The sequence below is a fragment of the Anopheles stephensi genome, chromosome 3 (genome assembly GCF_013141755.1).
Source record: "Anopheles stephensi strain Indian chromosome 3, UCI_ANSTEP_V1.0, whole genome shotgun sequence".
NCBI classification, from domain to species: Eukaryota; Metazoa; Arthropoda; class Insecta; order Diptera; family Culicidae; genus Anopheles; species Anopheles stephensi.
The window spans coordinates 18,087,281-18,104,976 of NC_050203.1; the positions used below are offsets into that span (position 1 = coordinate 18,087,281).

Consider the following 17,696-nt stretch of genomic DNA (forward strand, 5'->3'; position numbering starts at 1 on the left):
GCGTTAGCTATCATCAGTCATTGCTTCATTGATAGCACTCAAGTATCCGTTCCGTGGCGTGTTTTGCCCGGGGGAACAACCACGGAGCTCTCACTTCCCAAGACGACTCAGCAGGGGACAGTTACCGCAAGGGATCGCTCCGCTCCGAAATAATCTCATACATTCGAATATATTAGAAAATAAAACCATCCATTGTGGGGTTTTGGGATTTCGTTAAGTTTATTTAGATTTCAACAAATACTGACTGTTTGCCGCATTGATTTGTTTAGTGGTTTGTAGCCACACCACAATTCTGCTTCGTGTGGTTTCGTTTGTAGGTCGATCGGTAGTTTTACTTTTTTGTTTGTAGGTCGATCGGTTGTGTATGCTGCCTGTGTATCGGTCAATTTGTTGAAGGGAAACTATTGTTAGAGCAAATTCCACCTTTAAGTGTACATATTCTGTCAATAATAATTTTCACGCGCTTGTGTTTGTGTGTGTTTAGTATACTTCAACAAAAAGTTTCATGGCCTGCTTTAAGTACCTCACAATGACACATGTTTTCGCAGTGTAAACTCATCTTCATGTTTTAAACGTATTTTAAAGCGTTAACGCACACTTAGATGTTCACCGTATCTCACCTATCGCCCATACTAAACCGATCGACTGTGGAGTGTGTGGGGGAGGGGGTTTTTGTTTTTGCTTTTGAAGTACTGGGGGAAAACCTTGTAGTAGAATATTTGCTTATGTTCGTCTGTTTATAATTGTGTATTACATTTTATTGTTTTCATTCACTCACACTGCAAACTATGGTTTCTGCTTCAACCGACACATAAAACTAATAGCTGCACTCAGTTCAGTTTCATTAGTTCTTAACGGAATGTGTGTCGGTGTGTGTAGGTGTGTCCCGATGGGTCTTTACGTGTGTGTGTGTAAGTTTGTGTTACTTCATCTAGTCACCTACCAGTTCAGCAAGAGCTTCAGACTGTTTTTTTGCTTTTCCAACTTTCGTTCCTTCCTGTTTGTTATTCATAGAACTCACCATAAAAAACACCCCAGCCCGCAAGTGTGCCTTCTAATGTTGGTGGCCAATGTTTGTGTATGTGTGTGTGTTTTATTGTTTTCCATTCGTCGTTTTGTGTTTCTTATTGTCGGGATTGTAGGTTTTTTTAACTTTCGTATGTTTCTTTTCCATTTTTTCTTTCCATCTTTCCATTTCGTTCGTTCGTTTTGTAAGGGCTTACAAGTTCGGTTTACATTTCCTTCCAGTTTTAAAATGCACTGTTCTAGGCTGGGGTATTCGTTTTTTTTAGTGTGGTTTTGTTTTACTTATCTTTTTACTGTTTGTTTTGTAAATTATTATTTTTCTTTATTTGTTTCAGAAACTTATCCAGTACACATTCAGTATAATATAGCTTTTTGTTTTGTATATGTATATAGCATTTTTTCTGTGTTTCTTCTTTTTTTTTATTCTCACAACTAGAGATAAGGTCGTACCGACCTAGTCGATTACTGGTTTTCAATATCCTTTGCTTTTGTCAGTTTGGTTTTTTTCTTGTGTACGTGTGTGTTTGTGTTTTTCTTTAAATTACTATATAAGTTTTGTAAATAATGGTTGACAAAAATCTTACTTATACAGCGAGCACATTTATATATACTTTTGCTTTTTTTTTCTCCTTCAAACTTACGCTTAAACGAGGTGGAACGAAAACACCCCATCCGGATGTGCCGGATCGGTTACATCGAGAGCGTTTGGGTTGGGTTGCTATAGCAACGTAACGCCTGCTGAGTAACTAGAGAGTAAGTACGTTGCAGTAATGCAGCATGATAACCATAACACAAAAAATCAGTGATAAATCTTTGATGCCGCGACGGTTGACATTAAGGGGTGGCGTTGTGCGTGGCTTTGGAAACATACATACATAGTTATCGATATGCGATTAAAAATGAGCTCCACGATAAGGAGAGCCGTTCGTTCGTACAAATACACACGTTGAGGAAAGGTTCCGCTTTTTTCCGGCTCTCTGGCGAACCAGTTTTTTCTTCTCTCTCTCGGTATACTGATCATCGTTGTTCTTCGGGTAGCCTTAGTGTGGGCTATATTGCACCATTGGGGCAAGTAGATCGGTTCACTGTACAGCTTCGAGCCGTTCGACTGCACACCGAAAGCTAACCAGGGTGCTCATGAATGGGAAACTTATCGAGATAACAAATTCACAAACTTCACATCAAGACATCGTTATCGGAATGGTGAACCGGTGTGGGTGACGTGGGACCAACGGCGGCAATTAATTTACAACGACACCAACCTCAACCATGGCCCGGTACAGGCAGGGATTTTTGGCGCACTCGCGTGGACCTAGCTGCGGGCCGGGAAATCCGCGCAGTATCATCAGCACGGACCGGGCGGTCGTCTGGCAGTCCGGTTGGTTTTCGCATATATTGTCCGCCTCCGACAGATACTGTAGATCGCACACTTTCGGGGAAACACCCTGCGGGAAAAGGGAAGTTGTGTGATTAGGGCAAGGGTATGGGTATTGGTTGTGAGCGTTGCCACTTACGCATAGGTAGCATAGTTGATGGGCTCCGCAGGCTGGTAGCAGCTCCTGATAGATGTCACCGCTAAGCACGTCCACGCCACGACATCGCCGCTCGAACGCATCTAGCAGTGGACATTCAGTGGACTCTGGAAGGAAAAGATGCCTAAGTACGAGCTCGCAGAGGCAATAATGAAGAAAGTATAAAACAAAACAGGAAATAAAACATTAGACGCCATCGTATGCGAATCAAATCTCTCCAGGAAACTTCTTGCCTCAAAATATCGGTTACGATGGTTGGACTTTGGACTTCACAGAGTTGCAACTGTGAGGGCTATAAGCGTCCTCTAAGAAATTGTACTCTCTATCTATAAACTTAAAAGGTTATCTTCAGGTGTGTAAAGCCCTTTAAACCCGCTAACAGGACCTAATAACTGTAGAGGATGTATTGGCCAAGTAAAGAAGGTTTGATGACGTTTAAGTTTTCCACAGACAAGCCAGATGAAGTGAGTTATAATTCTATAGATAACTTCAACTTCTAGGCAGGCCTAGGCAATCTGATCTCAAAAAAACATTTGGAACTTACCAACAACCAGCCCTCGGCCAAACTCATCGTCCATCTCTGGCTCCTCGGGCGCTCGGAATATTTCCTGGTACCGTTTCTGGGTGCGCTTCTTCTTCTTCTTATCACCCTCAGCATCATCGAGATTGTTTTCCACCTCTTCGTGCGCTACCTTTTCGTTACCTTCCATGCTGTGTCTGAGAAATTTGAAAAAAAAAAAGGTTCATTAATATCCAGTCAAATGTCTTCTCTGTTCCACTACTTACTGGCTGTGATCGTACTCAGCGCGTTCCTTCTTGACAGCGACTCGCTTAGCTTTCTCCTTCTCTTCACGTGGTTGCTCCGGTTCCACCTCGTTCAGCTTCAGCTGATCATCGCTTACCGAATCCTTCAACCGTTCCAGCGTGTGGCGCATCTTCTCGATACTGTACGCGGTGGCCAACCGTGCCACCAGCTTGTCTTTCAATTTTTCCAACTCATCCGGTTCGGTCATAGAACCTTTGTTTAATAAGAAAAACGGATCAAAAACATCTTGCAACTCGTTTGAGAAAGACTCACAACAGACACATACCTTCATGATCCCCCGTGTACTTAACCATCTGGTCCAGAATAAGATCCTCGATGCCTTTCAGCTTCTGCGCCATACTTTCCAGCTTGTCCTGATTGATGTTCTTCTTTTTGCGATCCTCGTCGTACGTCTTGTAGAAGCTCAGCGGGTAGGGTACGGGTCCACCATTACGGCCATCCTTTTTCCTACGATCCATACCGAAGTACTTGTTCCACTGGATCGATTTCTTCGACTTAAACTCCCCAATGTCGCCGGGCAGAATTTGATCTTCCTTCACCACCTCCAGATTGGACCGTTTGCGCACGGAACGTTTCTTCTTCCGATCGTCATCCTCACCCTCAAACTCTTCGCTCGACTCCTCATGATCGTGCTCGTGTTCGTGCTCGTCATCGTCCGGTCCTTCCTCGGAGCTATGCTCGTGATGTTCATCGCTCGATTCTCGCTTCGCTTTATTCGCTTCCAGCGCTCGTTCCGTTGTGGGGGATGCAACCGTGGTGGAAGTGCCCGAGCTTGCCGTAGAACTGACCGGTGCGTGTGCTGGTTCGCTCGATCGTTTGCGCTTTTGCTCGATCGGAGCGCCGAAAAGGGCTTGCAGATCCTTCGCCACCTTCTCGTCCGTTCCCGATGGAGGAGCTTCCGGTTTGGGTGATCGTTTGGCTACTGGGAAACGCTTCTTGCGTGTAGCAGGCAGCCAGGGAAGGATCGGCAGGGTTCGCTTGCGTTCCTGCATCGGAGGCCCGTAATGGGCGGGAGATGGTTCCGATTCGGACATCGGGAATCCTTGCCGCTTTTCGTACCCTGCCGGACCCTGCAGTGGTTCCTCCTCAAAGAGCCGCTGTTCGATTTCGTTCTCCTCCTGCTGATACTTGTCCCACAGCTGCTGGAGACGCTCCTGGAACTCTTCTTCCCGCTCGGCATTTGCTTCGCGATTGACGGCTTTCAAGAAATCGGCGGACAGGTCGGGATGTGCATAAGATTTCTCCAACTCTCGCTCACGGAACACCGTCGGATAGGATGATTGTTCTGCCAAGCCAGACCAGAAACAATTAGTAGCCGTAGCTCGAATCCTTTTCCTCTACCGTAACTCACCATCTCGCTCCCTAAAGACGGACCGTTTCCGTGTGTCCAAATCGTACGGATCGTAAGCATCTTCCGGGTCTTCCTGGTCCGGACGTCGCAAATAGTTTGCCAGAATGCGATTCAACCGTTGTCGGTTCGGGCGGAACTGTTGTTGCTGCTCGTCGGTTGCTATGGAAACCAAGTTACCAAATGTAGGTCACAAAGAAGCACCTGGATAAGTGCTGGAGATGAAAATGGTTCTTACGTTCCATCCAGTAGCCATCGTCGTCCAGTTGCTCGGCAGCGGCCTCTTCTCGCAGTGCCAGCTGAGCTTCCCGGCGATGTAGAGCATCAATGGCAGCCTGCAAAAAGGGATGGTGTGTTTTTTTTTAATTTTTTGAATGAAATCCATCATCAACTGGAATTGCGAATCGAACGCTACCTGTAGCGAGTACGGTGAATGCTGCGAGCCCAACACTACCAGGCTGGTTCCGAGAACCAGCAGCGTGTAGATGGTGAAACCCGCCATTGCTGGTTGGTGGCGTTCACAAAAGGAAAATTCTGCGAATTCGGGAAGAAACAGATTGCGAGCAGGTTCAAAGAATTGATGTTATTGGACTGTTTGACAAAAAAAAACCTTCTTTTCAGCTGTTAAAAAATTTCAATCATATGGCTACGATGAAAAGTTGGATACGGGCACGGTAACCGGTTCGTAAGATTGGAGCTTTATTCCACAGCCCTGACGCCATCGTATCGGTTACCAAGTGAAGCGGGGGGTTCAAAGTATAAACACGATAATGTGACCATATATCTCCTCTTACGAGTTTGTATTACGGGAGAAATTGAAACCGGAAGCAAACGCAATTTGTAATCGGCTTCCACGGGCACGGCACGATTTATGTTTTGCTACTTCCTATATTCTTGCTACGGGTTTTTCGCAGATCCGGCTCCTTTCCCAACGGGCATTAGTCACGTCCTGGCATGGCATTACAAAATGGTGAGTCTCATGCCGTTGCAAATATTTTTGCCCCTTAGTAAAATCATCATCATCACCGTACTCCACCGGGGTGCCGGCGGGACAGGGCGGCTCAGCGTGTGCAGTGCAAATGACATTTTTCAACGTAAGGATTCCAACGTCCACAAGCACAAAGTGGGATGGCAAATGCGTTGCTGGCTGATGCCGGTCACACCACACCAGGAAGGACGCGTTGTTATAGAGCCGTGGTTTATACCGTCAGCTTGAAACATTGTGTGCAGTCTCGTTGCACACAGTGTACGGAAATTGACCAGAACGACAGTGGTTCAAAACAAAATAGCTAGGACAGGAAGGACAAACATCACACAATCGGCCTCGGAAGTCAGAAGAATGTTAAAGCGAAATAGAACGAACGGCTGTGGGTCGGCACAAGGTGACTGCAAATGATCGGCTTAGTCGTGATGGTGATGGTGGTTAGGGGTTTAAATCATTCGAATAGCATGATACTCATTTCTCTGGCTAGAAATAAAAGAATCCAGTAGAATGTGCCATAACCTCCCGAGTCGAGTAGGAGAAACTCCAATGGCTGGCAGGAAACAAAATCAACAAGCAGGATGCTGCGCTGGAAGTCGAATAGCCGTGTTGGTTAGACATTTTTATTGCGTACTTTAGGATAAGGGCTTCTAACGGGTGAGACCCATCGACGCGGAGGGTAAGTGATTCGAATGATTATGACAGATGAGGGGCCGGATTAAAGGAACCATTTTCCACTCGAAAGGCACCACTAGAACACTCGTCGCTATCATCGTTGGTGTCGGTCGGAGAGAACCAGGTTCATTTGCTAGCATTAGGCGATCTCACCACTTACGCATCGCAAGGATTCTACGAAACATATTATCATAAAAGAGCTGCTCCAGAATGTCAGCTTAGACGTGCGTGGGGGGGGGGGGGGGGAATGGTCCAAGAACGAGTATCTCCTCGAATGCTATAAAAAATGGGATTAACACGTTTCACAAATCCAAAAATAGGTCTGGAGCACTGGGAGCTTGTCCTCTGGTGGTTTGAGAAGGTGAATCAAGAAAGCTACTTAGCTCCAAACTTGCTGACGTGATGATACAACAGACACTCTCCCAACTTTCTCTGTATCAATTCCAATCACATCTTACGTCTCGTCACCAGGATAAATGTTTGTTTTGGGTCCTTTGAGACGGTAGACAATTTTAATCTTCGTCTCCAAGGCACCAGGGAAAAAGGGGAAAGTTTTGTGGTCAGGAGCTCGCTTCAAAGCTCGTTAGACGAGTCGACAAACACTATCGATAGCATAGTCGACAGTTTGTCCCCCCGGGTGCCGGTTTCGCTTATTGCCAAGTAATAGCGACGGTACGTCATCTTGTTTGGAGGACAACGTTATCATCACTGCAAACCGCCGCCGGGACTCATCGTGTCGTGAGAGGAGCGAAAGGGGGTTTTTGGCAGACATTACCGACTAATTAATTTTATTTAAATAATATTCCAATATGCTTCAGGACGGATTAGCCCAGCGGCACCGGCACGAAAGTCGGATCGATGGTTTTTCCAATCTGTCGACCCGGGGTAATCTAAATGAGATCTAGATGGCAATCGGATTATACCTGGTGGCCGGGCCGGGTTTTTGGGATTTGTTTCTGGAACATTTTTGGTATTGCGTAGTTGATTGGTAAGGGCTTGTGACGTGGTAAATGGTTGTTGCCCAAAATAGCGGTGTCGGTCCGCTTATTTGTGGGCTCGTTTTATTGAGATGGGATAATAAAGCTAATGGAGGCTGGTTGGAGGCTGCAAATGATATGCGTATTATACAAATTGAATAACAAAACAGATCGTTGGGTATCTGCTCGTGATATGTATTGGGTTAATGAAAACTTTATAAAATAAAATCTGACAAACAAGACCGCAAATTGGTTTAGGAGTACGGTCCGGAGGAGATTTGATCTCTAAGTTGTTACGTAGTCAAAATATAGGAGGAATTTCTTCTTTATTTACATTCTAAATATCACAAGAGATGGATGGTTGGAGTCCTCTTGAATTATTGAAGAGAATAAATTGCATCATAATGATTCGTGTCATTCACAACAATAGAAGTATTATGACTGCTGCCTAGTACTCCCTGAATGAATTAATACAATTAGTCATAAACTAGTGAGTTGGTAGACCATTCCTCGTTTAATACAGGCTAAATTTCGTCAAACCGTGAATGGTGATCTGATCTGTACCGTCTGCAGTCGATGTGATGACTTCGCATTATCCAAAGAGGTTTGCCTTCAGACGACTATGCGGAATTTCTAGAAAATTGTAGTCAAGTCTGGTATATTAAAAAATATAGTATAAAGTAGATGCCTTCACCCGCTTCAACAGTCCAAAGTATTGGCTTCCAAACTCTCCAGACCTATTACCCTGGAGTATTTTGTAATTAGCGCAACTTAAAACAACAAGAACCGGACTTGCAGTACTATAAATATCAAGTTATGAGATATATTCAAAATAGTTTAAAAAGCTTGTTGCGAAGCATGGTGGAATCTATGATTGATGGTAATGTTTGATATTTTGAGTGAATGCTCTTGATAGAACTGTTATTTACTCGGTCTGTAATGAGTTTGTCAATTATTTTATTGACATAATAGAAGAAAATAGAAACAGAAAAAAAAACATAATGAAATCCAATAATAAAAAATAAAAACAACCTATTGCAAAGGAAAGGAAAACAGTAGAAAAGTAGCAAATAGCGATACAACCAATAACGCCAAAACCACATCCTGCAATAGCGCACTTAAATCAAAATGATGCCTTGAATGTGCACTTTCCATTCTCAACACACACACAGACACAAAACCCATCCCGTGATTCCATTAGCATTCTTCTTCCCCTGTCTATGTGTTGTAAAATTTTATTCCCAACCATAACCATTGTGTTATGGCAACATTTCCCAGTGTCCGGAAGCATTCGCGCAACCAGAATAATGCACCGGTCACGGTTCCTTGGTATAGATGGATGCGTAAGTTTACGGTCTCCGGTACGCTCAAATGACCCCGGTGACATTCAACCGCCGGGGCATGGGGTTCGATATCGCGAAACGAACCAGGAGCCAGGAGTGTCCACACATACACGCAGCTCGGACTTCGGTTGGACAGTACACCGTTCGTGCATGTTGTTGACAGCGGACCGGTCGGTCGGTTGATTTCGATTGAATTTCAAATTTCTACTTCACCTGTCGCTGGCTGGTGCTGGTGAGCGCTCCACCAGCCCCACGTCGCCTGTCAAGCTTTATTATTCAAGTACTTTTTAGCACTGGTGGCGTCGAGAGGACACATTAAGTGAGGGTCGGGCAAAGTCGGTTTGATGGAGTGACTTGCGTGAGCGGCAAATGTCAAGTCGGTTGGAAAGTTTTGGGAAAATTAGAGAGCGTGATAAGTCTAGAAATAGAATGTTTTCGGGAAGTGGATAAATCTTTACAGCGCGTTGCGAAACTGTTAATAAAAGTCAAAAGAGATTAAAACTTTTATTAAGATGAGTTTGACGGCTCAAGTTGAATGGCTTTGAGGGGGATTTAGAATAGAAATTCTAATTATATGTCTCGTACATAAGAGGATTCATTTGAAAAGCAATCAAACCAAATCAAACTCACTCTTCAAATTCTGGTTTCCCAAACTTAAAGCAAAAGGTAACTTTGCCCATCGCCAGACTTCCAAGCCAGCGAAACGGACTGGTACGATACGATCAATGGCTAATCATCAATCGTTTGTACTTCACTCCAACCCCCCAGTTACCTGTGCGTTACCGAATGGGATGTGATCGATGCAAAAGCAAAGCGATTGGACCGTAAGAAAAATGGTAACGCGCGATGGTGGTGGTGACGCAAGAATTTATGTCCATTTTTTATTGCCTTTGGTGTGTGAGTGTGTGTGGCCCGATGCCCGATAACGCACATCCGCGAGAGATGTTAGCGGACGGTTTTGTTTCGATCGGTCTCGATTGCAAAGTTTTATATCGTCCCGTTTGCACCCTGCGAACGAATGAGCGAGTGGACGATGGAAAAGAGCTTTCTCACCCCCCCCCCCCCCCGCGGAAAAGTTTATGTCCCATTTGAGCTAGTTCGTTGGGGGTTTGGAGGTGGCGAGCAGAGATTTGTAGCCGCTGGAGGCGTTCAATTTGCACAGCGGAATGGTGGTGGTGGTGTGTGTATGTGGCGCTGGAGGTATTGGAGGCAACACAATTTTCCTTTCCGTCCTGACCGGCAGCGGTATCGGTGAAATTGTAATTTATTCCACTGAATCCACTCACCGGCACGTGCTTTACTTTCCGCAAATGAATCACCGCAGGCACGCAAACGATCTCCGCGTATCGGTTTATGCGCCCGGATCGATTTCGCAAACGGCTGTAATCCGGGCTAATTAATAACATTCGCCCGAAACTCTGGTTGGGTCTCGCACGGATCAATAACTTTGATGGATGAACTGCCTTTACACACACACACACACACACACGCAGACGCGCATTTGTCCGGTTGAACGATTATGGGAAAATTAAGAGCAAAACACAACCGTCAACAAACCGATAGGGCCGAAGATTCAACAAGTCCGGGAAAATGTGACACCCTGCGGCAGCTGACTGACAAATGAGGTTTCGTACCCCTCCGTACCAACCGACCCATCTTCAGCGCTTCCCCGTCCCGTGACTCTGTCCAACTGATCCGAAAGGTTGATAAATTATCGCCCACGTCGGTGGGCGGATGGGCGGTGGTGAGTAGACTGGATGAACCCTTCATTTGTGGCGCTTTGTGGCCAACGGTTGGGACGACGGTTTGTTTTGCTGATGTGTACGATAATGCGTTCGCACTTCAGTGAGCTTAATAAATAACCGTGCACCGTCAGGCGCATGGCGCCCATACCGCGCAGACTGTTTGTCCAATGTCCAATTACATTTCGATGCCATTTTCGTGCGTTGGTCAGAGTGCTTTCAGATATGGGATCGAAAACAGAAAATAATAATGGGTAAAAAATTGTGGACATACCGTTTTTTTTTTTGCTACCGAAGCTATAAAGTGTGCTGGCCGGGACAGATTGCTACTGAGACCGGCAAGTAGAACTTGGCTGCCCTGAGCGTTATACACGTGTAGGAGTTGTTGGTGCCTTATTGAATAAGCACTAGGAATTCCCCAAGGGGAGAACGAGAAACATTGTGTGGAGTTTACCCACATAATGATGATGATGATGATGGTGATGATGATGATGATACTGATACCGGTGTATGGTACGTCATCTTCAACCTCAACCTTCATCAGAAAAGGGCGGACTCTAAAGGCAATCGAAAAGGTTACCGGTCATCATCAGCAGCAGCAATGTTGCGAATATCTATCGCTTCACATCACATGTGGGACTCAAGTTTGCTCATTTGGGGATCGCTTCTTTTTCATTACAAAACCGGAGGCTGCTGGCAACACTTTTTCCCAGCCACAATCAACATCACAAGTTTTCTTATGCAAAACGAAACGAAAGAAATCCTTTCATCTTGCTGGGTCTTTTCAACTGATCTACATCTGAAGGTATTTTATTGAACTTTCGCCCCAGCAAATCAACCCACGTGACTCATTACTGCATATACGCCAAAAAGAAAAGGTTAGGTTCGTGTGCGCCTCCGTCTGCCGATTGCTTCACACGCCAATCAATAAGTAATTGCGAGGCAGCGTTGAACGGTCGAAGTTCCCCGGTAGACAGAATGTTATTAAAATACTTTCGTACGAGACGAAGAATTTCCGTTCCTTCTAAGCTAACACAGGCACACACGCACACGGGCGCACATAGGGATGCTGGCGAAGGTATGGGGGATGTATTTAAATGAGATTATTTTCCAATTCTTCTCCTCCAATCAGTGTGAATCGGTTCCAGGAAGGTAACAGAACCTGCTAGTGGGGGTGGAAGCCGAAAAAGAAAAGAAGCACAAGGAGTTCAAGTTTAACTTCATCATTCTCATCATTCAACATCGTCATCGAGTTTTCTTTTTTGGGTGATTTAAAGAGCAAAAGGGCACGGTGAGTATGACTCGTGTCTTGAGAGGAAACAAAAAAAAGCATAACTCACCTTTACCGTGCAGAGAACGATGACGGTGGGGAACAGAACAACTTAACAAAACACGACCAAGTGGCCACTTGGCAGAGCACAGGGAAAAGGGTAAGCAAAAAATGGAAGCTGTAACCATGTTTTTTCGTTCGGCTATTTTTCCGTTGCTGTGTGTGTTTGTGTAAAGCTGGAGTTGAGGGTTGTACGTAAACAACAAAACCCTTCTTCCGTCGTTCGTGGGATGGTTTATCGTCGTGCGCCTTTCCGTAACCTGATAAGCTCACCTTTAACGACTAGGCAAACGAAGCGAGTCATAATGGTGCATAACTTGTTGCTCATGTTTGGAAGAAAAACAAAGGCCGAAAGTTCACAGCAGGCTTTTTGAAAACGATTCTGGTCGAATGGACCGGGGGAACATTCTTTCACGTCTAAAAGGTGAGCTTCAAGATCGACTGTATTAACCTGGGAGTTTTCCCGAAAATTTTCCACGAGAGAGAGAGAGCGATAGAAGAAAGCATGATCATCCTCATCATCTTGTTTGGCAATTAGTTTTACCACCTACTTCGCAGCCTACTTGAGCTGGAGAGCTGTCAACATGCAGCACACTGTCATACATCATCACCACCATGGTAACCGTGTACCGTGAACCTACTACTACGGACGATGTGTAGACGGCGGCGTTAAGCATAATTGTGCAAACTAATCCCAATTCGAGCGTAGCACGAGCAGGTGAGTTATTTTCATCCCACCCGAAGACTGCTGTGGGAAGGTTTGTTTGGATGCTCGTCCAGCATTAATATCCTGTTTGTTTGCGTTCACTGCCTGTCCGTAGCAAGACAGGCTTCACTTCGTGGGGGCTACCGTAGGGCTGCAAATGGCGGCTACCGTGGTAGATCGTCACGAGCACACATCAACCGTATCTAATTACCGTCCGAGCGGGGAAGAACCACCCCTTTGCGATGACTTCACGCAACACACGCACCGAATGGGGAAAACTCCGGCCCCCGGTTCGTGTACACCTTACCCACACCGTTGTTGTCACCGTTATCCTTGGTGGGCTTTGAATTTCACTCTAAATCTGCCCATTCCATCCCTTTTCCCGCAGCGAACAAACACACCTTTCACAGCGTGTTACACTCACCCTGGCGTTTTTTTTTTTATTCACAAAGAGCACTCGGTGTATGTGTCCGTGTATGAGTTCACTGTTCACTGTTGGTTTTCGAATGGTTTTATGTCCTTGACTCGTTTGTACTTTCTAATGCGTTCTACACTTTACGTGCTTATTTGTCTTTCTCTTTTTTTTCTCACTTTCTCCCCAAAAAGACGGGTACGCACGCACGTACGCACGCACGGTGAGGGCTTCACTGTACGGTCACCATCTAGGGAATTTGTCACCTGTGTATGTGACGAGGCTGTATGTAAAGACTGTTTCGTGCGGCCGAGTTTTGCGTACTAAATGTGGTCGGCTTGAAAATCCGACCGAAGTGCCCCTATTTATACAGTTGCTCAGAAGCGAGCCTATCCCGTAGTGGTGGTAGTGGTGGTAGATAAATATGAGAGAGGGAGCGCGAGAGAATGTGCGTTGGAGCTTTTTTCCATAGAGCTTTTTTTGTCTATCCCAGGATGCGAATGTCATCCTGGTTCTTGCACAGTGGGAAAGAAGGAAACGAATTTATTTTACAATGATGGGATGGTATCTGGAGGATTAATGGAAGATCAAATCTGCTTATATTATCTAGGAAATGACTTATCTGTCGATATTATTAGTTAGTTTTTACTCCTTTTTTATTTTATAAATTTTGAAATAAAATAAAATTTAGACAAAAAATCGCATTAAATTTGATTACATGCGTATTAAATACAAAGTACATGCGTATTTTAACATGAATAGGCCAAAAAGGAATGAAAACATGCATTACAGTGGAGTCGAGTTTGAGCTAGGAAGATAGTAGGGAAAAGTTGTTGAATTCCATTTCTAGCACTGTGACTAGATTTTACCCGTAGCTGGATAGTCAGTCTTCAGTACGTGGAGGTGGACGGGATGGGATTTGAACCCCAGTCTAATGATATAAATGCAGAACAGAAATATAAATAAACTTCTTTATACAGTTAATTATGTGTTCAAAAACATTTTGAATTTTTTAACCTAATTCTTAACAAATTCTGCCAACTGTGCTACAAAGAAGCATAGATCGATAGCATTGCGCCTGCGATTCAAACGAAAGCTCACCCGTGAGAAACGTTGAGAGAACAACTTCCCACTTGCTTCCATTATTATTAACTTTCCTTCCATCTTTGTGGTGTTTTCTCTCCGCCGAGGGGTTGTGTTTTGGAATCCGTTCGAGTTGCTTTCTAATATTCCCGTTCGCTCATTGTCCCAGGAGTACAATCCATGATCAGTCAACATAAAATGTCTTCTGCCTGTAGATGTTCTCTCTTTCTCTCTCTTTCTCCCTGTTTTTTCCACGTTTTATCATATCATTTCCACGCACACATACATACACTAGAGAAAACAGTCGCGATACACCATTTCATTCATGGTTTGGGACGTTCGCTGCCCGAACATGCGAACCGAACAGAACAAAAAAAGCTTTTTACCGAAGACGACTTAGATAAAAAAAAAGCTTTAACAACCTTCATTGTTAGCCCACAGCGCGAACGGTCCGTTTTGAAGGCAAAGCAACAGGAGCCGTCGGGCCCCGAGTCGGTTCCGGTGGGAACCGAGCCGGAAGCGAATGGTATGAAATAATTGAATTAATTTCACAGTACCACCCGCCAGCATTCGCCGCTTCGATTGCCGACGGTGGATTACAGTCGGGTCAGTATGCAATGAGTTTATTGTACTTTTTTTGTGCTTTTCTCTCTGTTGCTTTTGCTTTCTTCGGTCTAACGACAGTTGGAATTGGATGAAGCACCTGGCGTCTCCATCGATGGTACGCACGCGAGGGCGAGGAGCCATACCGAACAACACGGCCCGATATTCTGGAAAAGAATGTCATTTTTCATCGAAAATAGCGTAAACTAGCGTGCCGGAATGTGTTTGCGTCCTTGCCGATAAATCCAGCCTTTCCGATCCGTGTGCTGTCGGCACCGCTTCGCGAAGCTTTAGCGCTCGAGTGGGATATTAATTTAAAAAGGTAGGGCATGGGATTATGCTGATGAACGATGACGTTAGCGTTATCGTTGGGGGTTCTTCGCCGTATGCCTGTATTGTTGCTGTTGTTGGGTGAGGTGCGCGATGCGTTAGACGATGTTCTTAAGGAGCGATATGAAATGGCGAAAATGTTCTCAGGAACGCACTCGACTGATCAATTAGTTAGATTGAGAGTCTTTGGAAAGCCTTTTTTCATAACGATGAGGATGATGATGGTGATGGTGATAAAGGCGTTTAATTACATACACGAGATGAAATGCTGATATTTGATTTTGGATGTTAATATTTTACCTTCAATAAAAATTTTAATAACGTCGTTTTGAACTACTTTTTTTATTAATGGGATAGTTTCTTAATTGATCAATCCGTTGCTTAACTTATTTTAATTCGAATTATTTTTATATATTATTTATTTATTTATTTTTGATTGATTTTATTTCTTATATTTTTTCCCTCTTTGAATCCTGATGGTTTTAATATAAATCAGTTTAAATTATCATTTAAATCCCAATCGTTAAAGCACAAAGCAGAACGATCACTGTCAACCGTAGGTTGAAACATTTAAATATTCTTCCATCGCTCCAAACATGGATGATCAGCTTAAAATCGATCTTTCCAGCAGCTGCCCATCATCATTTATCGTCTTATAAATATTAAATTTAAAGCAACTCGACGACGGCTTCTTTATCCCTTCTGGGCGGCCTTGTCTGGCATTGCTTAGCAAGCAAGGACATTCATCCCCAAGACATTCCCGTATCGTCTCATTGTTTGAATGTGAAAGTTTCCCATCACAAATTGTAGCGCCCGGCAATTCCTAGAACAAAATGGTGGTAAAGTTGAGAAAAAAATGGGAGATGGGAAAAAGTAAAAGTAAAAAGTCTGTGACAAGTTGAAATTGTTTCCATTACCGAGAAGCGAAACACAGATGGGCCGGTCTGTGTGTGCCTATGGTAAAAACGACGCGCCCAGTACCGCCGTGAATCTGTGTTCCGGGTGAATGTGCTACGTTCCCGGGAAATGTCTGCAGCGGGCATATCTCGCTGGACATAATCTGGTGCGAAAGTTGATGAATTCCGAAGTGAGGCAACACAAAAAAGAGGATGTTATTAGTGGGAAATGTGAATAAAAATAAGCGAGTATGATCTCAGTGCTTTGGCTATTTCTGGTGACATATTTTCGGAAGTGTTGGAAGCTATTTTTGACCCATTCGTTAATTAGCTGAGGGCTGTCTCGATTTTTAGCACATAGGTATCAATACCCCGGACCAATGGTGGATCCTCGAGCAGATCGCAGCTTTATGTTTACTATCGATTTTCGAATCGAAATTTCATGAAGTCTCTGCCCGTGTAGTGGGCACAAGTCCGTCCCAAGCTCATCCATATTTATCCACGCGAAATTACATTCAGTGCCGTTCGGATTCTGCAGAACATAGAGACACATCCCATTACAAGAGAAAAAAAAAAAACCCACTTTGAAGGTCTAATATTATGCCGACCGAACAGGACCGTAATGGTCACTTCCGTCCGTTGAAGTGAAATCAATAATAGCAACACACTCGAGCTTCGAGTAGCTTCCTAGGGCGTTTCTTCAGCCGCGGCAATTAATCTTCGACCGGACACACGGAGGAATGCGAGAGTGTCCGTGTGTGGTAAGCTGTTGTTCCTGTTCCGGTTGGGAGGATAGCGTGTGCGTTAATGCTGTCCGACTGAGCAGTGGTGTTGAAAAATTGCCCTCACACGGACGCAAGGACGCACGACCGAATAGCTTTTGACACTGGGCGTTAAGTTTCGCTAAGTGTTACGCACTGTGGTCAGTGGAGGAATCGTTTTGGGAGGGTGGGGAAAAAATAGAAGCAGCAATTGGGGATGACCAGGAAGCTATAGAAAGCATTTCAGGTTTTAGATAAATGCCCACAATTTTCTCACTTAAAGTCTCTTCCTTTTTTTTGGACGAAGCCAGATTATTCTAGACGAACGATTTGTTTCAGTGTTTCTCAAAATTGATAATCCTTCTCCGTTCGATTTCCATGTTCGTATTGCCATGGAAACGCGAAAGCTTTTTCATTTTGGGACTAATATTTCAGCCAAATGGGGTCGACAGTAGGATCTAGGTAGGGATAGAAACCATAGCAACTGTTCCTTTTAGGCCTTTTCATTCGGTTGGCATATGAAGGTGAGCTTTCGAAACAAAAAAGTGGCATAAACCAAATTTCTCGAATGCGTTAATAGCATATTTTGCTTCTTGAAAAAATGGTTTTATTTTAAGGATAATGATTTAAGTGAGACGAATTAGGGGGAAAGTAATCCTTCTGGGATTTAAACTCACTTTTTTATTTGCAGGTTAGATTTCGCAATATTTTATTGCCGTATTACTTACCGTTTTGCCGATTGATTGCAGCAACATAACTTCAACCATAGCGTGAAAAATCACACAAAAATTAACAAAAAAGAGGATTCCTCTACAACTTTGTATCCTTCTTGCAAATTGCAACAACGTGTTCCGCTTGTTGCTGTTCCAAAGACTCCCCGAAAGCTTTCCGTTGGATGATTTTGGGATTGAGCGAACGAAAAAGACGATGAAAAAAACTCATACAAACATAAAAGCAAAGCATGGAAAGCAATATCCACATAATCCTTCTCGAGCATTTCATTTTTCTACTCTCACATACCAATTCGCATTCGCGCTTCAATCCGTCCGACTCCGTGCAGCAGGATGAAACCCATTCTTCGGGGTTTATTTCGAAAAAAAAAATCCTCCCACACACCCATATCC

The 17,696-nt window shown here is 44.3% G+C and overlaps 1 protein-coding gene across 2 annotated transcripts; it reads right to left on the reverse strand.

The window, feature by feature from the left end:
* Nucleotides 1-200: 200 nt before the first annotated feature.
* On the reverse strand, nucleotides 201-13,253 carry LOC118512022. 2 transcript variants are annotated; one of them, XM_036055806.1, is made up of 9 exons: nucleotides 12,912-13,252; nucleotides 5,148-5,266; nucleotides 4,971-5,067; nucleotides 4,736-4,894; nucleotides 3,650-4,669; nucleotides 3,345-3,576; nucleotides 3,103-3,275; nucleotides 2,541-2,665; nucleotides 201-2,471 (listed from the first exon to the last, which is right to left on the reverse strand). In XM_036055806.1, the coding sequence occupies exons 2-9, from the start codon at nucleotides 5,232-5,234 to the stop codon at nucleotides 2,268-2,270; spliced, it is 2,097 nt and encodes a 698-aa protein (XP_035911699.1). In that variant the 5' UTR covers nucleotides 5,235-5,266; nucleotides 12,912-13,252; the 3' UTR covers nucleotides 201-2,267. The 2 variants fall into 2 exon arrangements, with proteins under 2 accessions (XP_035911699.1, XP_035911700.1); XM_036055807.1 differs by lacking the exon at nucleotides 201-2,471 and having other exon boundaries at nucleotides 2,567-2,693; nucleotides 12,912-13,253.
* Nucleotides 13,254-17,696: the final 4,443 nt, after the last annotated feature.